The sequence below is a fragment of the Erpetoichthys calabaricus genome, chromosome 4 (assembly GCF_900747795.2).
Source record: "Erpetoichthys calabaricus chromosome 4, fErpCal1.3, whole genome shotgun sequence".
Lineage (NCBI taxonomy): Eukaryota > Metazoa > Chordata > Cladistia > Polypteriformes > Polypteridae > Erpetoichthys > Erpetoichthys calabaricus.
This window is the reverse complement of record NC_041397.2, coordinates 244,794,664-244,821,775: the sequence shown is the minus strand read 5'-3', so window position 1 is coordinate 244,821,775 and position 27,112 is coordinate 244,794,664. Positions and strand designations below refer to the sequence as shown.

General features: G+C 35.6%; 1 protein-coding gene across 1 annotated transcript in view; it reads right to left on the bottom strand.

The window, feature by feature from the left end:
* Positions 1 to 628: 628 nt before the first annotated feature.
* Positions 629 to 27,112, bottom strand: part of pwp2h (PWP2 small subunit processome component) — a 60,465-nt gene continuing 33,981 nt past the window's right edge. The window contains exons 7-21 of the mRNA XM_028800535.2: positions 24,100 to 24,323; positions 23,578 to 23,721; positions 22,699 to 22,769; positions 22,226 to 22,362; positions 21,333 to 21,481; positions 21,081 to 21,228; positions 19,429 to 19,579; positions 17,305 to 17,485; positions 15,248 to 15,395; positions 9,822 to 9,930; positions 9,589 to 9,654; positions 8,552 to 8,770; positions 6,499 to 6,649; positions 4,159 to 4,233; positions 629 to 879 (exon numbers count right to left, since the gene is read on the bottom strand). Of these exons, the coding sequence (XP_028656368.2) occupies positions 741 to 879; positions 4,159 to 4,233; positions 6,499 to 6,649; positions 8,552 to 8,770; positions 9,589 to 9,654; positions 9,822 to 9,930; positions 15,248 to 15,395; positions 17,305 to 17,485; positions 19,429 to 19,579; positions 21,081 to 21,228; positions 21,333 to 21,481; positions 22,226 to 22,362; positions 22,699 to 22,769; positions 23,578 to 23,721; positions 24,100 to 24,323 (2,112 nt within the window). The 3' untranslated portion in view covers positions 629 to 740. The remainder of the gene's footprint in view (positions 880 to 4,158; positions 4,234 to 6,498; positions 6,650 to 8,551; positions 8,771 to 9,588; positions 9,655 to 9,821; positions 9,931 to 15,247; positions 15,396 to 17,304; positions 17,486 to 19,428; positions 19,580 to 21,080; positions 21,229 to 21,332; positions 21,482 to 22,225; positions 22,363 to 22,698; positions 22,770 to 23,577; positions 23,722 to 24,099; positions 24,324 to 27,112) is intronic.

Below are 27,112 nucleotides of genomic sequence, written 5' to 3'. Positions count from 1 at the left end.
TTGTGTGGGTGTGCTTGCGATGTATTGCCGCTCTGTCCAGGACTGTTTCCTCTGCTGTGCTCAGTGTTGCCGTTTTAGGCTATGGTTTCTGAGCTAGATTACACAGTTTGAGAAAGTCATGTATTCAAATGCACCACATATATTTTTTCCTTTCTATTACATCACCTCACATGTATTATACAACTACTCTGTGCACATCATATTCTAGAATACTACCTCATCTCATTCAGAAGTATAGCCTGACAGTTACTACCTCTGGCTAGAAAAGACACTGTATGAACTTTCTTTTAATGTAATGTCACAGCTGCTCTCCAAGAAAAGCACGCAACATTAGTATTCTTAACAAGTTAACTGCACTGAACCCTTGAGGAAAAAGGATTAAAAACCATTAAAAAATGTATGCTGGAGAAACACTGATCAGCCAACTGAAAATACAGATTAGTCATATATACAATTGTGAAATCTAAATAACCGTTCAAATTAATATGTCAGGAAGCAATGCATTATTTTTTCCATTTAATGATTGCATAAAGGTATAAAAAACACTTTTTTTACATTATGCCTTGAAATATATATAAAATTAATTTGTCACATGAAAAGCAATTGCCACCAGAATAATTTGGACTGGATGAGTTGCAGTAGATAAATACAATGTCTTTTAATTAAACAAGTGGCCAAAATAGATATAACCGCCTGGATTAAGAGCATTCCAAATCAATCTGTCCCAGTTGGTCTTGGTTTTACATCTCCACTGAATGATCGCTCTCCATTTCCTCTGAGTTTTCATCTTCAGACATTTGGTCTTCTGCTGGTCTTTTCATACCTCTGTGTTTTGACATAGCTTCAGCATATTTAATATTATAACGACTCCAATCACAGCTGCAAAAAAAATGTATACACATTTATATAAAAACAGATTGCAAAAGTCTTAGGTTAGATTGTAGGTAAGCAATAAGAAAGTAAAACTAAATTAAACAGAGCAGAAACAATCAAAGGCTTCGCAGCTTTCTGCTTTAATGTATACAGCAAATACAAATGAATTATACTGCTTTCTGTGTATTTTGTGTACACACTAACGCATGTAGTATAAAACAATCATATACTTCTATAAGCAAAAAAGGATACATTTGTACCGAAAAATACATTTTCAGTCTTAACCATCAACAGTTTTAACTTTAGAAATTGTTAAAAATCTAAAATTGTCAGTATTAAAATTATTTTTGTATTACTGATCTAGAATGATTTCACTATTCAATATAATAAATGTGCCATTAGATACTACCATAAGTGAGCTCAACTAAAGTATAAACTGCATTTTTTTTTTAAATCAAAACTTAATTTTACTTTTTAATTTCCTCTGCTTTACAAGGAATATGATCTAACTCTATTAATTTCGAATGCATTTCCACAATCATATATGTGATTAGGTTCTTTGCTAATTGAGGGAAACATCAGTGCATGTTGAGTTCACGCATTAATTTTCCAAACCAGCTTATTCCAATTTCCAATGAAGAGCTGAAGTCTATTACAGCGATGTTTAAAAAATGTTGTGTTTTAAACACTATTGACTTAGCTTATTTTTTAATACTTACTTTGGCTTGAGCAGTATCAGTAAATCGTATTTGATAAATCATCCCCTTGACTGCATTTTTAAACACATAGCAATACACACTTCATTCAATGTCATCTTAATTGGTAACCTGCGCATTTATAACTATAAGTACTAAGTACGAAAGTTAATAAAATTAATAGACACCAGTCACACTGTGACTCTCCTCTTCATGACAGTAAGATATTAAAAACGTCAATATCTGTCCTTTAAGCAATACAGTTTTAAATTAGTCTAAAGTTAAAGCATTTTTCTACATGAACAAATGATGCATATAACACACATTGGTAAACCTTTTGTACCTTCTGCAAATTCCTATAAGGTTTATATTGAATAAAGCTGTCATTTCATATGACATTCATTGCATGCAGTCTGCACCCACTGCCTCATCCAGCACTGGTACCATGAAAAAACACTCTGCAGGTTTCTGCTAAAATAATTTAGAATGTACTAATTTATATATTTTGAAAACTCTTCAAAACTTTCAACTGAAACTCTGTTTCTTTATTATTCTGTATGATAGGTATTACAGTAATCCCTCCTCCATCGCGGGGGTTGCGTTCCAGAGCCACCCGCGAAATAAGAAAATCCGCGAAGTAGAAACCATATGTTTATATGGTTATTTTTATATTGTCATGCTTGGGTCACAGATTTGCACAGAAACACAGGAGGTTGTAGAGAGACAGGAACGTTATTCAAACATTGCAAACAAACATTTGTCTCTTTTTCAAAAGTTTAAACTGTGCTCCATGACAAGACAGAGATGACAGTTCCGTCTCAGAATTAAAAGAATGCAAACATATTTTCCTCTTCAAAGGAGTGCGCATCAGGAGCAGAGTCTGTCAGAAAGACAGAGGAAAGCAAACAAATGAATAGGGCTGTTTGATTTTAAGTATGCGAAGCACCGCGGCACAAAGCTGTTGAAGGCGGCAGCTCACACCCCCTCCGTCAGGTGCAGGGAGAGGGAGAGGGAGAGAGGGAGAGGGAGAGGGAGAGGGAGAGGGAGAGGGAGAGAGAGAGAGAGAGAGAGAGAGAGAGAGAGAGAGAGAGAGTTTGTTTTTCAATTAAAAATCAATACGTGCCCTTCGAGCTTTTAAGTATGCGAAGTACAGTGCAGCATGTCATTTCAGGAAGCAGCTGCACAAAAGATAGCAACGTGAAGATAATCTTTCAGCATTTTTAGACGAGCGTCCTTATCGTCTAGGTGTGTGAACAGCCCCCCTGCTCAATCCCCCTACGTCAGGATCAGAGAAAGTCAGCGCAAGAGAGACAGAAAAGTAAGCCGGGTAGCTTCTCAGCCATCTGCCAATAGCGTCCCTTGTATGAAATCAACTGGGCAAACCAACTGAGGAAGCATGTACCAGAAATTAAAAGACCCATTATCCACAGAAACCCGCGAAGCAGCGAAAAATCCGCAATATATATTTAAATATGCTTACATATAAAATCCGCGATGGAGTGAAGCCGCGAAAGGCGAAGTGCGATATAGCGAGGGATTACTGTATTACTATTTTAACTCCTCATAACTCAAAAACTACCCTTGAAGTCTAGACTTCAACCCAACTGAAATGTTGTGGCATGAACAAAAGAGTGGAGTTTACACAAAGTATCCCAGAAATATCACTGAATTGAAACTGTTTTGTAAGGAAGAACAGCATATACATCATCCTAACAGTGGCGTAAGACTGACAAGTAGCTTTTAAGAAACATCTGGTTGGAAGTTACTGCTACTGAAAGCGGTTCTACTTGTTACTAAATACACATACGAGTTCACATACTTTTTCCAACTTGACTATGAATGTTTATACAATGAGACTACTTTTGACAAGAAGTAATCCATTGTTTGTGTATTACTAGTGTATGCAGACTGTGTTTATATATTATTGTTAGTAGTTATGAGTAATTACTGTAGAAATCCAGATAATTCCAAAGGGTTCTCTTATCTTTTCTAGCATTTGTTAAGTTTTACAAGAAAAGGTATATATTGTATCATATTAGTGTATTTACAAACAGTTAAAATTTATTTGTAATTGTTACAATTTTCATAATTACAATGAAAGCTGTATTACACTATAAGATCTTCTTCACAGGGAGCACAGAATGACCGCAAGAGAAAAATGTTTCCTCTATGTGGTAGAAGAAAATCTGAACTGCACTGTTGTTTTCCTTCATATATCAGTAATCTCCTTATTTACACTAACTGTACACTAAAACCCAAGACTGTTTTGGTAATCCGTGCAATTAGCAAGTTAGCTTCAAGAGTGTTTTTTTTTTTTTTTAAGAAATCCGTTCATTGATGCTGTCAAAAGGCAATAATTGAATAAATTGAATGTAATTTTTTCCCATTAAACTTATCCATCAGGAAGTACAGTCCCAACAAACATTTTCATCAAAAATGTGTAACTATCAAACTAGCAAGCTCAAATTAAAGTGAATGCAATTATTGTTCCAATATAAATTATGAGAAACAAGAGATCAGCTTATCTGTCAGTTTAAAAAGACTGCAAGAGACAAAGTTCTGTTACTGCAATTGTGGAATTTGTACTTACAGCTTTGAGAGGTTGTCAAAATGAAGATGAATGCTCTTTTGTAGGGAATTAAACATCGGTAACAGTGAGCCAGCCCTTAAGGATTAAAATAAAAAAAGCACATTACTATGAAGCATCTGGAAATTAATACCTCAGATTCTTTGTTTACTCAACCTTCATATAAGTGTTATTATATTAACTTCTTGGCAAGATACATGTATATCAAAACATCTGCAATTTTGCAGCACACACTAGCCCTACGAAGCCATAATGAATGCTATTGTTTTTATATGAATACTAAACAAAAGGAAATACTCAGAATGCTAGCCTTCTGTTCTCCACCCCATTCCTCCCTTAATTTTTTTTCCAGATTTAATTATAACAGATATATTACAGATCAGGTAGCACGGTGGCGCAGTGGTAGTGATGCTGCCTCGCAGTAAGGAGTCCTGGGTTCGCTTCGCTTCCCGGGTCCTCCCTGCGTGGAGTTTGCATGTTCTCCCCATGTCTGTGCGAGTTTCCTCCCACAGTCCAAAGACATGCAGGTTAGGTGCACTGGCGATTCTAAATTGTCTCTAGTGTGTGCTTGGTGTGTGTGTGTGTGTGTGTCCTGTGGTGGGCTGGTGCCCTGCCCGGGAGTTGTTCCTGCCTTGCGGACCCCCGTGATCCAGTGTTAGGATATAGCGGGTTGGACAATGACTGACTATTACAAATCTGTAAACATACAGTACTTTATCCTGTCCAGATCTGATCATGTTAGATTCATTCAGGACAACAATGATAAATTTGTATAGGCAAAAAAAACATGTTAAGTCAGATCTGGCTGTTTTAATGCATGTCTCATGGCTACAAATGGGATACCTATCCGATAATGATAACAGTAATAATTCTTTACATTTATATAGTGCTTTTCTCAATACTCAAAGCACTCTCCACACACAGGGAGTACCCAGGAAATGAACCAACAATCTCAAATCTGATCTGAAAAGATCTGATTTCTGTGTCCACACAGCTCTGAAAATATCACACTTGGTTCATATTAAAGCAAAGAACCAAATTTGAGTCACTTCTGCCTGGTAATGTGAAGGTAGCTTTTGTGTAACCTAAAAAACTATGCCTTCCCATATCTCCAGACAGAAAAAATCACCTTGCTATAAAACAGAAGACTTTCAAAGTGGCAGAAAAAAAGGTCTATGTAAGAAAAATCTAATCTATGAAAAAAATACCTTCACTAATATATATGGACTGGGTTGTCATGCTTTGTAGGCCATAGGGAATCGCTAATGACTATTAAAAAATTCCTTGGGTGGAAATCACAATATTTAAGATTGGTATACAGAGTTGAGAATTAACTCGCATGAAGGTTGATCATTTTAAAATTGAATTATTTCACATTTCAATATGGAATGTACTCATCAACAGAAGTTAACAATGAATTACAAAAAAAAAAAATCAGAGGAGAGTATTGGACCACAGACAAATCATTGATGGCATTACTGCTTAAATGGGCCACAGATATGTAAGGACTGGACTGTAGGGGACTGCTTGCAACAGTTTTAGATTCCACCAAAAATAAAAACCTCTAAAGTTTTATCTCCTCATCCACCTGGTAAAAAAATATTCAAGTGGACACTTTTAAGTGTAGATGTGATTCCACTAAATTGCATTGAAGTTCATTAAAAAGCTAAAAAAAAAAAAAAACCTCTAAAACCAGTTTCTGAAAGCATACTGTTTTTAAAACAAAGTTCTTTATCATCAACCAAGTTGCTTTTACACCATTAAAAATGTAATATGAACATCAGTACAGCTTATAAGGGCTATTTTAGAATATTCTTTAGATTATAGGAATCACCAGGTCCCACTTCTTACTCAACAATAAAATACATATACTGTGTATGTATATGCACTAATACACACACACACACATTCATACATAATGGTTACTGAACAATCAAGTAGTTTGATCAGAGAACACTAATGAAAATTATTCAATTCTGTAGATGTCTGTATCACGGAGTACATTTTTCATGTTTGTGCTTAAGTACAATTGATAAAACCCAAGAATCTGTTGTGGTTGGGAATAATGTTTTTCTCAATGCATTTTGACTGATATGTCAAAAACCACAATCAAGAGAAAATCTATACATTACTGGATAAATTCTTACTTGTTTACACTTCTCAAGGAAATGATTAATTGCAACTTTTGGATATCTGAACATTTTATACGGTCAAATTCTGACCTTGAAGGAAGTATTTAAAAAACTGAATGTAAATGAAGTATTTAGCTGTTAAATAATCACAGTGACGGTATAAAGGCTTTGATACCCAAACATACTTTCTACTAGTTACTGTGTCACTCACCTTCCTTTGAGTTTTTGACCATGTTGTGTAAGAAGCCTCTGTGCCCAAGTAAGGTAGAACTGAAGATGGCGAGATGTTTCTAAAGCTGCAGCCACAAAATCTAATAGCTTCTCTACATATAGCTCCGGCAGAGTTACACAAATGGCATCAACTTTAAAAAAAAAAAAAACAACAGATTAATCTTAAAAATGAAAAAAAAAATTAATAGACAAATAAATTGAAATTTAAATGAAGTGCCACACCGATATACTTGATAAAATATGAAAACTTGGACATAGTTGTTTTTTGATGCCTCTTTTCTAGAAATTAACACCCTCCTCAGGTCAAGATTCTGCACTATACCCACAGCTGTCTGGGTACAGTTACATGCCAGCTGACCAGGATGAAGCTAATTAAACAAATGGTCCAAAAGTAAGAATGCTGTACTTTGTGAATGTCAAAAGCTTTTTTTAACTTGTATATATTTGTGAACATGCAATTCATTCATTGTAGAACTTGTTCTGCAAGAATGGCAACATGACTGAGAAAATATTTTATTTTCTGCAACCTATCTCAGATGGTACAAGCATGACCCTCTTTGATGTGGCAGCAGTTCTAATTACCATGGAAAGAAACAAACTAATTAAGGGATATTCTTTGTTTGCTAATATGTGAGTAAGCAAGTGTTCCAAACTGAATACATCAACCACCGAAAACAAGTTAAGGAAATTCTTACTGCCTATGCTTTAATTCAAGTAAACTCTACCAAGCAATATATGACAGACTATAAAATAAGAAAAAAACAGCAGATAGTCCTGCATATTTATTTTTCCACCAACATTTTAAAGACTAATGCTCTGCTTTTTTGGCACGGTTATAATTTATAATCAAACAAGAAGAATAAAACAAACCAAAATATCAGAAATGTATTGGATTCATGTCACAAACAAAAGGTTAAATTTCAACCTAAGGCAAATATATATGAAACATAAGAAGGGCGTCTTTACTGTCTATATCAGAAAAAGTAGTCTGCAACACTGAATAGCATAGTACACAAATATTCAAGCAACAGATGATCAATACATTAAATGGTAGATATCTGATTATAAATGCATGATCAAGTGCATGTCATTCTGTAAGCTAATGGAAGACATGATAAAATATAAGAATCTAGAAGATGCAAAGTCCTTAATACAGGATAAATGACTCTACAGTCTGTTGAGCGGAATAAAGGGTATTCCTGTGTCATATTAATGGACAGAGATAAAGTTGCTTCTTTTTCTAATTTTCTAATTTTTTAAGTCATGTACATCTTTACAGAAGTTATTCAGAAGAAGTCTATATGATATTTTGGCCTCTTTCCTGTCTGTCCATGACTGAAATACTTCATACACAGATTACTTCCCTAAGTTCACTCATGTTGCCCACTGAAATCAGAAATTTTTCTGTTTTCTAATGTCAAGACAAATAATAAACATATATAAAGTATTATATTACAGTACTTTTCTTGCACTGGTAACAAATATCAGTACGTGGTTTTTTTTTTTTGCTCCATTTTAAGGGAGTAGAGCAACACAGGAATTCTGGGTATCAAATTTTTGCTATGAGTTACATGTGTGCTATCTGCACAAACTGCATTGGGAGGGATTCTGTCCTTAAAATCTAAGGCTGAGTAAACCTTTATTAAAGAGAGGCATGTCAGTAGCTATACTGCTGCTCAAAGCATTTTAATTTAATCATCCAAGTAAAAATCACTGTAAGCAAATGCTGCTCTATGCACAGGAAAAAGTCTTCTCGTGTGTTGCCATCATTACTACAATGTTACTGAATGTGAACATATTTTTATGACTTATAGTTAGGCCACCCATAAACCCCAAATAGTTTTGGAGGCACACATATAACCAGAAACTGAATAGCCCCACTGCTAGAGAATTAAAAGAGCACTGTGAAAGGATAATGTCCTCTGTTTGCAAAATCTATAGTGGTAGTTATATATATGGTATTCAATTATATGTCTTATAAAATAAAGTAAGTACAAACCAATAAACAAGATGGAAAATGTTTCAGTTCTTACTTTCACTATGTGGTACGGTTTCCATCACTTCTTGAATAAGCTTTTTTTCATTCAAGCGAAAAGCTAAGATGATAGCAGATACATATTTACACTGTTGGAGCATTTGTCGTACACTTGTTGGTGTTACATCAAGATCTAGGTCAAAGGGGTCGAAGACCAATTCACTATCCAAAGAATAAATCAGTAGCCCTTCAGTAGTAGTAGCAGCCCAGCTACGGCCTGTAAGTAAAAGATCAGGTCAAAAACCCAAATGGAGGTAGTTATAAATGGTGTAAAACCTAAAGAAACAGCAACACAAAAAGCCTAAGGATTCAATAAAAAGTCGGCTAAACATAATTCAAAATAATTACTGGTACTAGACAATTCAGACTAAGCATGCTCAAAAACATGAGATATGCCATTAAGAGATTACATTAAGAGTCAGCACTTTCTTTAATATACATTGTTGTGATTACTTTTGTTACATAATTTTAAAAATCTCTTACTGTGGACATCCTGCATATTTTAAAACCATATTCACATTAATAGTGAATCCATTATAACTACATAAAAGTTTTATACAAATTTTGTGCATAAAACTAATTTATTATTAATGTTTACCAAATATTACAGACAAATAAAACATAGATCACCCATCCTGTGAAACAAAAACTTCACACTGGTAACGGCTAACACTATGCAATATGATAAAACCTGTAAGAATTTTTAAGAAAAATTAGGTGGTTGTAGGCACATTTAATAAAGATTAAGACCAGACTCAACAATCAAAAATGTCCTAACAGATATACAAATGTGAAAGATACCTCTAATATTCACCACTTAGCTAAACCTAAAAACACATATTTCACCCCTTTCAAAAACATTCTGTTAAATATGGTAAGTGGAAAATTAATTAAACAGGTGCAAAAAAGTAACTCAATGGATTGATGTCAGCATGAGCAAATTAATATAACAAACTGATGTGAAGAAATAATAAATTTACAGTTTGACAAAAAATAATAAATTATCCACATTAATAAAGTAATTAAATAATTTACCTGTAGGGGAAAAGTGAAGAGATGTAACACGTATCTCTGGCTTGAAATGACGTGAACTCATGTCCCCTAAACAGAATTAATATAATGGTTTACATACTGATTTGTAGATGCTAAATGCACCAATAAAAATACATTTACTCATTTTCATAATTTTCTTACGTAATCAATAAAATAGTATCAAAATCTTCATATAATTTGCTTTGAAATACAAATACATTCTCAAAACAGCATACCCTTTTTCACACCAGGGAGAGGAATTGCTACTCCATCACCATCTCCAGTTCCATCATCAATCAAAGCAAGACTTCCAAATTCTGTCATCTTTCTTCGATCCAGGTACTCCTGTAATTCAAATGGAAAGAAGGGATCATGTCTTTGTTTAGTGTCACATAAATGGTATATTCAACAAACTGCTAGACTAACAAGAATGAATGAGAGTTAAATATGCAAAATTTTATAAGATGTAAAGAATTCAACAACAAATAGTATTGCACTACCACTGTGTTTCTGTTAGCAGTGAATATTTTAAAGGCATACTTTAACCAAAATTTCCTAAATTTTTTCCATTCCAGTTTGAGAAATGTCTAAGAGGGAGATATCTGCAATTTATAAGTCAGACTGTCAATATTTAGCAAGTTGGCTCCCATGACTAAATCAATAGTGTGGTATAATCTGCAAAATCTGGTAGTGATCAAGGGCCTCATGTACTGTATATATCACTGTGTGTAGAATTCACACTGAAACGTGGTATTTGGACAAAACTAGAAATGTGTGCACGCACAAAAAAATTCAAATGCATATAACTGTACGTAAAAAAAGTTCCACACACTTTTCCTTCATAAATGCCAATCAATGTGAATTTTAATACACATGTACGTGTCTACAGCCCCACCCTGACTCCTCCCTGAATTTCACATATTTGAATATGGACGTTGGAAAAAGAAGAATTTCGGTGAATGCGAGGTGGAGATAAGGAAAAACGTATTATTTGTTGGCTTAAGCAATGGTAAAGGCAACAAAAGCAAATCGATAGGAGTGATACAATGTGGCAAAGACACTTGAAAGTTTAAGTTCAGAAAGTTGCAGTGGCCGAAATAAAAAAAAAAAAGTGGTCAGAAATCAAAGTCGACATGAAAAGGCAAGTCACGGCCCACCATCTGTTTATTCTGTTTCAGACAATACTACAAAATCTGACCCCCATGCTGAGGGTGTGACTCCAAGCAATGATAGTGTTGCTGTGGCCAGCACATCTGGCTCTGGCTGAACACATACCTCTTCCTCAAAAACAGCTGTGTGCTGATGGACGCTGTTTTGGAGTCACAAAATGCAAAAGTGGATGCTGTAAGTCAGGGCTATTCAATTACAAATTCAGTTGGGCCAGATTGTCAAACCAAGAAGGTTAGCTGGGCCAGTCATTTTAGCGGCAAAGCAGCTCGTAATGACAAATTTTAAAACCAACACAAACAAATTTATTGAAAAACATAAGGTTTATTTGTTGTTTCTCTTTTAACTTTGGTCAGTTTGCAGAGCAAAAGGTGCATACAAAAAGAGCTGAATTAACAGAATCTGAGGTAGCCCCTATTTTTTCCACTTACAAAAGAAAAAAAACTGACCTAGGCTACATATCTGACCTATCTGATCACAAAGTGCATAAAACAAAATAGTGCACAGTAGTAGGCTATTAGAAATAACATTGTTTCCTTTTGAAACAAAATAAACAACTTGCACACATTTGACCCAGGAACATCTCAAAGTGCATAAAATAAAAAGTGCATAGTATTCACAACTATAACAACACTGAGGGAACATATTTTAAATCACCATGTGTGATTAGGCATGCCTCTGTTATGCATCCCACATTATATTGATGTATTGTAGGCTACAGTTACCCTGCTGACTTAGTGGGAGAAGTGACATTTTTTGTTTTGAACGAGAGCAGTGACTTTAGGCTCGTAAGTTGTCAATGCAATTCGAAGGCATTGGTGGAGAGTATGGTCAGTCAGGGAGCAACGAGAGTTGCTTTTTATGGAGTTCATGTGTGAAAAACTTGACTCACATGTATATGTTGATCCAAACATACTGAGCATGACTATCGCTACTTTCTTAATGTTAGGGAACTGATGTGCGTTGACATCAGTCCAAAACATTGCAGGCCCGTTAGTGGAAAGCTCCTGTGCCATGGTTACAGATGACTGCATGTCGTCAATGGAAGGGACCAGTTTCTTAGCTCTGGCGGATAAGTCCCCTTCTATTGCAACAGTGAACGGGTCTCTGACAAAAACGGCCAACTCTGTGGGCAGATCAAGTCCACCCAATCGACCAGCAAAGTTATTTTTCAACATCGCAATGAAATCTGTCATCACATCCGTGATTTGTGCGGGGGATGAGATGCATTTGCGGAGTGTCGGAAAATGCAGCATTCGGCCTGTGCTCAAATCATTTGCGAAAAGGTCCAGTTTAACTTGGAATGCGCGCATCTGTTCCACAAGGTCGATGACAGTTTTGTCTCTGCCTTGTAGTCCCAAATTGAGATCGTTCAGGTGTTTGAATATGTCGCTCAGAAAGCAGGCATCGGCCATGAAGTTGTCGTCCAGTATGCGACTCAAGTGCGTTTCTGCCTTTTTTTGCTTGTTGCCGCGGAGGAAAGTTATGATCTCTTCTCTGAGACCGCAGAAACGCTCCAGTGCTTTGCCTTTGGACAGCCACCTCACGCCATTATGCAAAAGAAGGTCGTGGTGCTCAGCAGACATTTCTGACAGCAGCATGCGGAATAAGCGGTGTTGGAGGCTTGATGTGGAGCGAATAAAATTAATTATAGCCATAACGCTGTCCATTGTCGTTTTGAGCGCCCCGCTTAGTTTTGCGCACAACACCGCCTGATGCACAATGCAGTGTAAGGAGATCAACTGAGGTGCAACAGCGGACCAACGTGCTGCCAAACCATTCACTTTCCCTGTCATGGACGGAGCCCCATCTGTCACAAGCATGCACACACGCTTCATATCCAGACCACTGTCTTTAAAAAAGGCGGAAATTTTCCCAAAGACTATATCGCCAGTTGTGTGTCCTTCTAACGGCAGTAGGCCGAGCAGCTCCTCTCGGAAGCATTTGCCATCAAAAAAACGGACATATATGTACAACTGAGCAGTATCAGTTTTGTCTGTGGACTCATCTACTGCTATAGACATAGTATCAGCTTTCATCAGGTCTCCTAACAGCGTTTCATACACAGCAAGAATTTCAACCCTACGAATGTTTGAAGTATCTGACAGGGGTACGTTTTTTATAGCAGATACCACGCTCATTTTAATGTTATCGTCATTTATCACCTCATCCACGACAGCCAGCATACAGTCCTTCACGGTTTCAGTCTGTGAATGGCCTTTTCTTTTTTGCCAGTATCCAGGAAACACAAAGGGATGCTGCAGTAGCTCTCTCTTGGGCTGTGAATGACCGCACCATGGTAGTACTGCTCCGGTTGTAAGATGCAATCAAACACTTTTGCAGCCCTCTCTTGAGATCCCTCTGGAAAATTGGTGCGAAAAGTGTGGTGTTTCTCAACATGATGCCTCCGCACATTGTAATTTAAATACTCCAACGCACTCATTACAAATTAAACACTTCGGTTTGGCGTTTGGATGTGGCGGTAAAATAAACAAGTATTTGTCAGTCCAGGCAGGGTTAAACTTACGGTTTTCATTGGCAATTTTACGTTTCAGTGTTGAGAAAGACATATTGATAGTAATCTAAGCTACTACAGGCACGCTCTGCATTGTTTGCGTGTTGCAGGCTACGTAATTTACGTAGGAATGCGCGTTTTTGGCGGGACCATAGACATAATAAATACTTTATATTTATATTAATATACTATATATTTATATTAATATAATATATATATATTTATATTAAATTATATTAAATAACAATTTATGAATAATATATATTAATTTATTATCTATGGGCGGAACCACGGGCTGGGCCACTCGGAGGTTGATTCTGGGCCGCATGTGGCCCGCGGGCCGCCAATTGAATAGCCCTGCTGTAAGTGATGTGGCCAATGAACTAAGAAATATAAGGGATGTACTATGTGATATTGACCACAAATTAAATGAACTGGTTAAAAACTAAATGCTGCATCTAATCACAGTGGAACCTCGGTTCACGAACGTCTCAGAACACGTACAAATCGGGTTACAACCAAAAAGTTCACCAAACTTTTGCATCTGTTCACGACCACACACTCGGAATACGAACAAGCCAGTTTCCCTTTCGGTTTGTGCGCCGATGATTTCCGCACGTGTTCAGTGTCTCCCTGTACTGTACATTGTTCTCGGTGCATCACGCAGAGGGACTCTCCCTCAAAACTGTAACCTCCTCTCAACCCAGCTTCCTCCTGTGGTATAGCGGGTCCACAGCTCCCGTCAAAAAGGCCAGTTTTAATAAATAACTACATAAAAAAAGCCGGTGCAGGCTTGCGTGCTGCTGAGAGAGAGAGAGCGCGCGCAGGCTCGCGTGCTGGTGAGAGAGAGAGAGAGAGAGAGAGAGAGAGAGAGAGAGAGAGCGTGCAGCTGAGAGCGAATGAGCCTGCGCATGCAGCTGAGCAGGGAGCCTGGGTGTTTGTCTCAGTGTTATTCAATGTTTTCACATTAGTTTACTATTACACTGTGCATTCTATGGTATAATTAACTATTTTTGTGCTTAGAAATCTTTAAAGAAAATATATTTACATACAGTTCGTACGGTCTGGAAGGTATTAATTGTACTTACATACAATCCTATGGGGGAAATTACTTTGGGTCACGACCAAATCGGGTTACGACTAGAGTTTTGGAACAAATTATGGTCGTGAACCGCGGTTCCACTGTACCTGTTTTTACATTCTGTGAATTACACTCAAATGAAGTTGTTATGATCATTTGGTGGGTCAGGGTCAGTTTCATCATACTGCATCTGTTCAGGTATGGGCAAGCCACAATTGTGTGCCAAATTATGCAGCACGCTACATGCTTGCACAATGCAACACACTTTCTGTGGTGTATTGAGCAGCACATTAATAGTGTGGAAATGCTTTCTGTTTACTAAGCAAATTAATTCTCTGAAGGCACCTTTATAGTGCAGCATTGGCACCAAGCACCACAACTGATAGATTCTCTGTTCTTTGCATTGCTTTTTGAGGTGACTCACTGTCCTTAAAAGAACTGCTTGCCTTTTGCCACACTAGTTTAATAAGTTCCCGCGATTGTGCAGAGTTGCCGTTTTCATAGGCTCTTCTGCTATAGATGATGTAATGCCAGCTCATTCTTTTGGTGATTCATCCATGGCTGATGTAACTTGTCCAGTGCCGTTGCAATAACAATGTGCGTGCAGTTGACCGCTCTGATTACATTTGGTAAAACGAACGTTGCTGTGAATTGCGCTTTGATGTTTGCCAGTTCAACCACAGTGTAAGGAAATCTTATATATCTCGATGACAAGCAGATAATACCATCTACAAATGCAGAAAATTCCAAAAAAAAGTTAAAACAAATACATATTATTATATGAATTTTGAGTAAATCATTCAATTTAAAGGTAATTAATTAATAGTATAATAATGGCACTAATCCATGAGCCAGTTGTCTACTGCAGGTTGATGAAGTTTGTTTAAAATCATACTTACTTCCATTGCGTCTAAAGAAAGATTGCAGGAAATTTCAAATTTCTTCATCAGGATCTGTTCTCTGACATTGTAGATACAAACAAATTTGGAGTGACCTCCAGCCATAATACTTTGACCATCAGCTGAATAGCACAGCGTTGTGAATGACCTGCTCAAAATAATTTGCATTTCATTACATTTTGTTCAATTTTGTCACATGCATCTAGCCTAAAATGTTTTATTTTGTTAAACAGAAACATAAAAAACTAATCACTCTAATTTCTAACTACTGAAATATATACGTAGTCTGTTGGGTAGATTATAAGGAGTACTAGATTTAAAAACAGCATTGACACAAAGAGGTGACAATAGACATTTGGTACACAAGGACTTTCAAAGAAAGGAAGATATTTAAGCAAGGTGGTATCAATGTTGCAGAATGAAAACATCCTTCAGCCTGTCCCTGTTAGCTACGTGCAGGTGTGACAAGCTAACAAGAAGTTGCTAGCATATGGGCACAGCCAGGATGGATCAGAACAGGAGACATTCCAAAAAAAAAAAAAAAAAAAAAACAGGTCTTGCATGCAAAAGAGAGAGAGAGAGAGAGAGAGAAACAATGGCAGCAGAAAAGGTACTGCACAAGCCATTGTGGATACACATGGGTCAAAACACCCCATTATGTGTAGAGACATACTGATAATAAGAAGAGGTGTCAGCGCAATTATGAGAAAGTTGTTGCTTGAGTGAAGATGTACAATATTGGCTATAACTCCTGGTTGCTACACAGCACACTGACCTATAAATTAATGTATTGGACCGTGCTTTTTCTCTGCTAAAGGAGACAACTAGGTAGCTGTCATAGGCCTATCCAATTAAAGACAACTGAAAGCTCAGAACTCAAGTAGCACCAGACACCAGTAGAGTCCCATTCTACTATGCTGCTCCTGGAGCATACCAAAAGCCACCCCGAACCAGAAAATGACTAGGAGATGGATTTAAAAGACACTCACAGCTAGAATTTCACTGAACACTGATTTGGGGATGACTGGGGCAAAAATACTCAAATTTATAGACATAATGAGGCAAAAGCATGAAGAAAGATAAAACATCAGAAGGGCAGTAACGTTTTATGCTATTGTGGTGGGTACTGGGCAGACAGGAGACCAACACCTGGAAATGAATGGCCTTGGGTGCAGTACATTTCTCATTTTACTTTTGTTTGTGTGTAGCCTATAGACTGCCATTCATTTATCCTTGTAGTTATTTTTGTAATAAATGCACCATTTTTAGGTCATTTGTGCCTTTTGTCTGGTGTTCTGCATATGCAGGGCTGCCATGAGAATCGCACCCTGTAGTGCAACACTGATAACAGCAAGAGCATTACTTGCTGATACATAAGTAACACTTGGATACTCAAATGTTATCAAGAAATCCTGACAGCTTATGTTACTATAGACTATCATTTTAAAATGCACTGGAAACTGAAAATAAATTAAAGAATATTTCTCCAAATGGATGAATGTAATATTGTTGCTTTAATTCAGAAATAACAATATGAACTTGTTCTATGATTCCATACTACAAAGATAACACACCATCTTAGTGATGTTATTACAATTTCATATTGTTTACTTGTGTAATGTTTTAATAAATGTGATTGGAATTTTATTTATATCATAAAGCCAGTAAATATTAAAAGAGATCTTGCAAATATGATAGCTGCAAGCAATTTGAGGTAATGAACTAAAAGTAAGAAAGTTATGATTTGTACCCACAGTGATGTTAAAAATATTAGGAAGTCACAAAAGTGTTGTGTTTACATACTAAGGAAACACAATTTAAACTAACATTAGGTTACTGATATCAGCCCAGCCATGCCCAAAAAGTTGTTTTCTTGGCCTTTTATAGTTTTACTAGGTTTACTCATTACTGTATAACACATTTTATACTTTATGCAATTATATTTTTGGATGTATTTATTCAGCCTTCTCATACACATAAAATGCTAATCAATCATTTGTCTTTGCACTTTTTAGACAGACATATACTACTGTATTTACAGATGTACAAAAACTCACTTTCCCTTGGCTGCTTGTTTTGCAGTAATTTTGTCCATTTCCTTTCTTCCTATTTGAAGATCATGTCTACCAGATATGGATCCTGTTTGGACAGCACTCTTGGGGTTCCAGAAAGTAATTTCTCCATTAAGTGTGGCTACAGCTATCTCATTGCCATCTCCTCTATAAACTACTGCAAGAGCTGGAAGATTAATTAAATATAATGATATTTTAGAAGTTATACTTTTTGAGTTAATAATACAGATATCCCTAAAGGCTGTACAGTACTTGTATACAACATTAACCTACACAAAATACAAATCATAGCAATGGCACATAAATACCATAAATAAATCACAGTAAATTATCAGTTTTATTACAACACAGGTAATTTAGTTTTATATTCCAAGATTAAACATATCAATACTTTAATAGCTCAAACTACAGTCCTTAAAGGTAAACTGCATGTAAGATCATTGTGTGTGAGGAGACATCCGGGTTCTTCTTTTCATTGTTTTGTTGTTTCCCCATTTATTCTAGCACTTTGTTTTGGTACTCATAACAACACCATTTGATAATGTAATTGGTAGCAGTAGATTGTACAGTGATGAGCTACAGTTGTCATTAGTATACATATGCAGATTAATGCAATTATGTTCCATAGTGTGATGTCACAGGGGCTGTCTTGTATATAAGAAAGTGGCAGAATTTGTTTGCCAGATCTTTATTGTGGAAGAATACTAGGGTAACAGAGCATTCACTTTAAAGAAATAGCATAAAGGGTTAATAAATGTCGGAAATTAGATCAATGTCAAGTGAACAACAAAATTAAGATGACGAAGAGATGACTAAGATGTCAGCAGATGTCCTGTTAACAACCAGAATGGACAGTTGTATGCACAGAAATTTCAAGGGTGGTTAGCTCAACTCAAGGGTATAAAGAAGAACCAGAATATAATAGACATTTATTTTATATAAGTCATTTGGGTGTAAACCAATGAACCAACCAGAGTAAAATAGATTCATTGATTGACACTGTATGTAAATTCAACAGTTTATAAAATGAACCCCTATTCTTTGTTTCTGTGATCATTCTGACCATGCTGTAACAGACTGCTTTTGAATAATGCTCCTTCTAAGGCATTTTGCAGAGGAGTAATTAAAGATACCATGAACAGCTTTTCTCCAGCCTGATAACTGATTTGTTCTGTTAAGGGATGTTTCTTTTTTTAATAAGATGTTTAATTTATATCACATTATGTTAGCACAAGTGGAAAAATTTACAAAGAACCAAACATGGAAGATTTATTGTTATTGGAAAAGATATCAAAGAAAATGAAAACACCTGAAAGGAAAAAAAGACAAACAGAAAAAAACTGATATGTACTAATGATTTATCCTCAGTGGCAACACCATAATTAGAAAAAAGGGTAAAATTCAAGTCTAGGGCAAGTTGCTTCTAATTTTGTCATGTTTCTGGTTTTGAGTCTGTTTTAGGCAATTTGATCAATATCAGAAAATAGAAGAATAGTTGGATAATAAGATTGTAAGCAATCTATCCCTCCTATTTCTTAACCTGCTTAATCCAGTTAGAAGTCAAAGGACACAATTACATTTATACTTATGCATTTTCTCACACAAGTTTATTAATTTACTATTTTATCTTTGGAAAGCACCGGCAAAATGAATACAAATAAAAAAAATCTGGTTTACTAAAACAATTTTTACAGTAAAAAGACAATGTTGGGTCTCACATGCAAAAGCAATCTGTAACATCTTAATGTTTTAATCTCATGAAATGGATTGTTTATAAAACTTTTCTACTTTAATATTGTAGAGAAAAGTCAAGCAAAATGACACCTTTTATTGGCTAACTAAAAAGATTACAATATGCAAGCTTTCAAGGCAACTCAGGCCCATTCTTCAGGCAAGACGCCTGATTTACCTTGAAAGCTTGCATATTGTAATCTTTTTAGTTAGCCAATAAAAGGTGTCATTTTGCTTGACTTTTCTCTACATTCATAATGGCTAACATGGAACAACACCCTAGTACTACTATAATATTGTAAATGATACTTAGACATCAAAAATGTTTACAGATAAATAAAAAAAAAAAACGAGAACACTAAAGTTGCACCTTCTTACCATCTGATATCAGGGTGAGAGTTTCTTTAGTCTTCCAGCTGTCTGACATGTCCCATATCTTTACCGTCTTATCCCAGGATGCACTGGCCAAAATGGCTTGATTGGGGTTAAAACTCAAACTGCTAATAGGTCCTTCATGGCCAGCAAGCACCTGAATTAAATTTAACGTAATTTAGTGCAAGCATATCAACCTTTCCCTTTGGCTGGAAAATGAAAACTGATACAAATTTCATTAATTGGATATACGGTACTATAGTGTCACAGGTAGAGCTACCATTATATTAACCATAGATACATGCAAATCCGTCTATTTTCCAACCAGGTCATTGAGGTCAGGGTCATATAGGTATGTATTTATATATATTCAAATCTTCCTTTGGACAATGTTCAAGTAAATGCCTCTGACCTTGGCAAAGGATACATTTCAGTCAACAGGAAGATGATCAAGTAATTTCCAATTCAGAAATGTTTAGGCATTTTCATTTTATTCATTGACACCCCGCAAATAGACATGTCATTATGTTAACTAAAAGCATCCTTTCTTCTCTTCTGTCCCTCCCTGCATCTTAAGGCATGTGAATGAAATTAAATGTGATTGATCCCCCAAAAAAGTGTTTTCTCCCAATAGAAGAGTATGAAGTACTTTTATGGCCCAAAACATCTGATTTCCTTCAAAGAAGATGCCTCAACATGACGATTTAATACAAAGCAAGAACATTTAAAAGCACTTCAGCTATCACTACCGTTTTTCATAAAAAGTATTGACAAAAATAGCATCCAATTCGAGTTACAAACATAAGGTCAAATTGTCTATTGTCTTCTGAAATATGTTGCAATTGTCATTAATGTCAGTTAATGGAGAATTATCTTCAAGCCAGTTGTAACTAGCTTGTTCTGGAATCAAAAATGGAAAATATACATATATATATTCACCCACAACTCTAAAACAAAAAAGGTTTTTGTTTTTTCCAATTTTAGCAATAAAGCTTTAACATAAAATTTACAAAGGTTGTCTGGTTTTCCTACTAGTTATTTTGTAACATTATCTATCATATTGTATTAAATTAAGCAATTTTGTAATCAAAGCAAGTTATTAGAAACTGTTCTGCTTTATCACAAGAAAAAGCAATACAAAATAAATCAAAAATGTGTATTTATAAACTGAAGAAGAAAATTATTTTGTTGCTGGCTCTATTGTACTTTCAGTCCATTTTTATTCTTCAGGTTAACTGTTTGCTAATGAGATTGAAAGTGTTGTTTTAGCATTTAACCAACCAGTGTAGTATGGAGTGTTGAAAAAAGAAATATTTGTGCCTTTATCATTTAGTTGACCTGGCAATCAAGAAATGTTACAACTACAGACTCTGAAATGCAAGTAATTCAGATGAGAAATTAAATTAGATGAAAAGTACAGTGTAGATACAAAAGATGTGGATTAGCCTATTACTTTTTAAGAGAAAAAGTGTTAAAATGGACCAATACACACAAAAACCAAACACTAAAAAATGTAAAAAAACAATATACTCAAGCTAAAAACTGAACAAAAGTTATGCATCAGGGAACATGTTCTGGGTGACTTTTCTTGCTAATATATTAAATGCTGCACTAAAGAGGAAAAAAAAAAATAATACAATTGCTTAAAACATGCATACCTCTAGAAGACGGCCAGTCTGCATTGACCAGATGTAAATTTCAAAGTAATCCTGGGAACCAGCAGACACTATTTCACCACTTCCGTCTATTGCCAGGCATGAAAACTGTGTAGGCTGAGGTGAGGTAAATGTGCGAAAATTTCGGTATCTTTCATAAAAATTGAAAAGATAGAAACAATACGATAAAAAAACAAAAACATAAATTACCTGATACCAATACTAAATAAAGAGAGAAAGAAAAAATCCACTTGCCTATGAAGATCAAAAGCTCTAACTGTTCCATCCAATGATGCACTTAAAATCACAAAACCTGTATAGTTGAAAGTTACTGCACTGACACTGCTGGTATGTTCAGTGAAGGTAACAAAGCAGAAGCCACTGTTGGTATTCCAAACTTTAACCTGATGAAGAAAATTAATTACTTTAGATACACAGTGATTATTTCAAAGGAAGACATTTTATATTAAAAAATATGAATACATTATTTTTTTACTCTTGTACCATTTTAAAAGTAATAAAATATACCAACCATCACAGTATAGTGGCACTGCATGTTTATCATTTATAAAGCTAAATGTAATTCTAAAATTTGCTGCAAATTTTTAAAGACAAAAATATCTAGATGAAAGCACACAAAATTACATTTCAAACCTGCAACATACTGTATAGGCAAAGTAACTGTCCTGTTAAAATGCACGATGGTGATGCAGTGGTAACTATTGCTACCTTATGGATCTATCTTCTGTGCTCAGTCACTGTGTTTGAAGTCTGCATGTTCTCTCTAAGTCTCCATGAGTCGTCCTCCAATATTCCCAAAAAAACAAGTGTTACACTGATTCTAAATCAGCCAAGTGTGGGTGTGTGTATGAATGAGTCATGTAATGTATCGGGGTGAAAAATAGGCTGGACCCTGTCTTGTATCTGAAGCTGCCAGGATAGGCTCCAGCCCCCAGACCTGGATTACCTGGGTTTTAGAATGTTGTATGTAATCCAGGGACCAAATGAAATCTAATGGGATATTTGACATTTACTGTTCTGATTTATGGTTTGTAATTATTGAGTCATTTTAATTATTTAATAACCTGTATTTAAAGTTATCTATGTATCTATCATTACACTCAAGTACAGTAGGTCTGAAGGCTTACCTTGCCATCATCACCTCCTGTTGCTATGTACTGTCCATCAGGAGAATATGCTAGAGCCACCATGCTGTTGAAATGACCTTGCTGTTTCATGATATAAGATTCACTCTGCCATTCCCAAACCAAAAGCTGACCAAGACCTAGGAAAAATGTACTGTACAGTTTTATAAAATGTTTCATAATTATTTCACATGTTGGAATGTGTGAAAAGTGACAACATTTTCTTTGTTTACCTTTTCCTTAATGTATTCTTCACAAATAAGACCCACATAAATATTTTAAATGCAAAGTACAATATTCTTATTCAGTAAATTGTTTTCATGAACTGTTGCACTGAATTAGTCAGACTACCAAAGCATAACCCATTAAGAATCTGATAAGTCAAAAACATTAGAATTGTATGGCAGTGAGATAAACAAAAAGAACTAATCTCAAGTAAGGTTTTCTTTTAAAACATTGTTTTATATGATGCTTACCTGAGCATCCTAAAGCAATCCAGTCTCCAGTGTTATTAATAGCAATAGATGATATTCTTTGGCTTGAAATACTATAAATGATACAGGAAAATTGTAGTTTAAAGGTAGTACCTTAACTCTGTCAAAAATAATATAAACATAACATTTTCAGACTCATTAAATCCAATTCAGGTTTTCTGGATTCAAAGACTATCCCTGAAGCTATGGGGACAAGACAAAAAACTGGGCACTAGTCCATAAAAGGGTTTGCTCACATACCTGCTCACACTGAATAAAAGATGTCAAAATATATGACTTAAGAGAGAAGACTAGTAGATAATGTTATTATCTACAGATCATATGATTCATGATATTATGAAAGGGAAGAAAGGTGTTTTTTTTAATTAACTGTAAGATATTCCATAACTGCACCCCTCATTCACTTGTCCTTTTTATGATATTACCTGCAATTTATTTTATAATAGAATAAATCTGTCTCTAGTGTATTAGACTCCACTTATATTCCAGTAACTATACAATATATCAAAACAGTGTAAAGAGCTTATAAGAAAGCCACTTCTCTAAAATGTTTTAGTTTATACTGCATAGATAACAGATGATTATATATATATATATATATTCTCAGTCATTCACCGAGGAAATACTGTTACATTGAGCTGTGAATTGGGCCATATTCGAACACTGTAAAGATACATATAGAGTCCCACAGGGTGATAACACCACATGGTAGTGGCATCATTCCTACAGTTTATGTGCATACAAATTCCAGAGAGATTGTTGTACTATAGATCACTCAGTGGTATTTACACTTGATAATAAATGTTAGATTCTGAGCTTTAAAATAATTTCTAAACAATTTTTATACTAACCAAAACATACCTAAGGGAGTGGATAAGGTTAAACTCTGGGAGTTCGTGAAGATGGAAAATTCCAGAGGCAAATCCAGTTACTAAAATGTGCATCTTTTTATGATAAACTGATGATGTTAAATTGTTGAAATCACCCTCCTTGTTGAAAAAATGTCTACAGAGGCAAAGTGAGAAAGGTGTAGTAAGGCAAAGTCATATACTTATCACATCAGCAAAAAGACAAACTTTATTTCTGTACAGTAATATGAATAAAGAACGCTGTTAAAAAATTTACAAAGCTATAAGTATTACAATGAAAATGCCAGACACTTACTAATGCTATACTAGGACAGGTTCAAATTTGATACATATGAAGGTACACCTTTAAATTTAAAAGCTGCAAAAAACATTTAGAGCCATACAGGTGTTTTATATCAGAAAATAAATAATGAAACAAAATAATGTATTAACTTCTTACAATATATGCATATATACCTCCAGATTTTATAAATAACTTTTTGATTAATTTTTAATACCTAGCAATATTACTTACTTTTCTTTTTGTTTATATTTGACTTTCCCAGGACCCTGCTGATCTTGATTAGCTTTTCCATGAATTTCTTCTCCTTTTTGCTCCATTTCTACTTCATCTTTACCTTGGTTATTGTTTTCCATGGTGGTGTCTGGCACTGGCTTAACAGCTTTTGGCTTAAGTTCAGTCAGTTCTGTGTCACACTCCCACACACACAGTGCTCCATCTTGACTTACAGTATATAGCTGTAGAAGCAAATATTACATCAACAATAATACAATGAGAAAAAAGTGAATAAACAAAGGCTCTTTGGTCTGATTAACAGTGCTAATAAACAGAGCAAGCTCAAAGATGTTAAGCATTGCCTAGTTTTTTGATAAGTGAATAGGAGTGGGAATTCTAAGGAACTACAGAATAGGATAAAGTCCTTTTACTTAAAGAACTAAATGCAAATTGTGGTGGATAAGTTGATAAAAAGTTTGCATGTTTTGTAAATGTAATGTAATATTAAAAGTGCTTTAGGAGGCATGTTTAACTTCACTGATGAGAAGAGAGTTACTTTGATATTTACCTAACCAACCCAACCAAAGTCTTATGGACTGACTCAGGATAAGGAATTTATGGTGAGGGGGGATGGAGGATAAGACTAGCTTGGCAATGGTGACTGTGTTTGGACTTACAGCCTTAGGCCATAATCTGCCTAAACAAGGCAACTGGGGGATAAGTTGTATCTGAGTACTTTCATTGGTAGATGGCCCAGGTAGGGACAGATAAACTAATTCTACTGGCCTAAAGTATGGCTGTTTATGACTGGTTATGAATTGGTGGCCATTCTCTACTGTTTGTGTTTTGTTGTAAGAATGGTATAAAGTTGCTCACCTTGCCTTTAAACCCTCTCTCACACTCTTTGGTCAGGAAGAGAAGACCATGATGAAGACAACTCTATCTCGGCAGCCATATTGAGAAAGGCATGTGGCCTGTTTCAATATTCAATTCAATAGCCACATGGTAGAAAAGTAAGCTGGAATGAAAACAAACTGAGAGCCGCCTATGGCCGTAAGATGTACTGCTACTTAGGCTGTAAGGGTATGGTTTGCCATTATTAATACTAGGGGGCTTTGCCCTCTGCTCGCTTGGCTCGCCAACCCCGGTGTTTGGTTTTCCAGTTACACACTTTTAAGATTTCTTTTTTCTTTGAATTGTTGCTATTTCATTAGTTTCACTTTTATTTCAGAACTTCTTTAAAAACAATATTTGGAATCTTTAGAGTCCCAACATGCTGAATCTTTTAAATGAGGTCCGTGATATTGATATTGGTTGTAAGTAGGGTGTGTTATGTTCTACGCCCCCGCGAGACGGTCCTGGGTCAATCTCTTGGCACAAAGTCTCATGTTTAAGGTCCCCGCGAGATGCTCCGTGGCCAATCTCTTTCATCTCGCGGGTCTTTTAAGTGTCTTCTGTGATCTTCACATGAAGATCACGTCTCGTCTCCCTAGCCATTATCTCTCAGGATTTTTTTTTTTTTATAATAGAGAGATAGTACCCTGCCGCATTAATATGTCCAGGCATTTTTATCAATAAAACATAATTAAATACGTAACTTAGCTCCTACCTGTTGTCACACACAAACGATTAGGGGGCAGCTAAAGAACCTGATGAACCGCGAGAAACCACAAGACGGGGAACTAAGGCAGCATATTAATGCTTCTCTATTTTGCCAGGAAAGGCATGGAACAAAAAACTACTGCACCTTGAATTTGTTCCGAAAACATCCTCCCGCCATCCAAGGAGCTTCCGCATTGTTCCCGACTCACCCTGATGACTTCACATCCAGTTGCTCACAGATGACGTCAAATCCACCAAAAGATCATCCACACCACCCTTCCTACATTCCTACTTCCGTTTCCCATCACATAAATTGCTCTGTGTATTTGCCATTCTCTGTCAACTGTTTATTGCAAACCTGACCGTTGTACTGTACTACCAAGTTCTTACTGAGACTTACAGTATACGGGGACGGATTCCCCAACCCTTAAACTGTGTTCCTGTGTTTTTTTCACATTGTGTCTTTACTGTGTCTAATTGCTGAAGATTTGCTGAGGATCAAGTCTCATCAATATGCAAATTGTGGTGGATAAGTTGATAAAAAGTTTGTATGTTTTGTAAATGTAATGTAATATTAAAAGCGCTTCAGGTGCGGAAAGTACCTGATCACCGAGTAGTAAGTGTATAGGATTTTAGACATTTTATTAAGGTTTGCACAATAAAGAGCATAAAGGGGAAAATAGAGTCACAATAAGAAATTCAATGATAAAACAATAATATAATGACTAAGTTTTAAAATATTATGTTTTTAACTAAATTCTTCAATGTATTGCATTTTCTATTCCTTTTTAGTTGACTGAAGTTGAAATCAAATCCTTATGGGCAAAACTAGATTGAGAAAACTCAATTCATCCCACCTAAATCTTATAAAACTGAAAATGAATACAAAATAGCAGTCTCCACAATGAGACTGGGAAAACTCGGAAAAACTGGGAAAAGGTTTGGGTGAGTCTTAGTGAAATGAGTCATTATGATTGTAATGTCGGTTATTGGCAGAACTACTACAATGTTTCATATTTATGGTACATGTAAGTTCATTACTATGCTATTTTCACAGAAAATATTACACTTCCACAAGAAAATATTATTGGTCATTATTCTGTTCTCAAATTCTGGTTAAATATCCATCTTCATTAACCATGGGTAAAAAATACCCTACCTTTACTGTTTAAGGCATTTAACGCACAGGTCAAAGTTGGCCCTTCAGAACTGGATCAGCCGAATGTGATTAGAATATTATAAATTTGATAAGCTGAGGTTTATTGATTCTGTGCTTTCTACTTGACTATATTAAACTAAATTCTAAATTCAGTTTAAATTAAGCCTTGAAATGTGTCTATCATTTGGAGCTGGGGAAACATTCCCAGGTTGTAGTATGTCAGGGCACTTGATCTTAATATGACAATGTCTTTATAAACTGTTTGTTTCG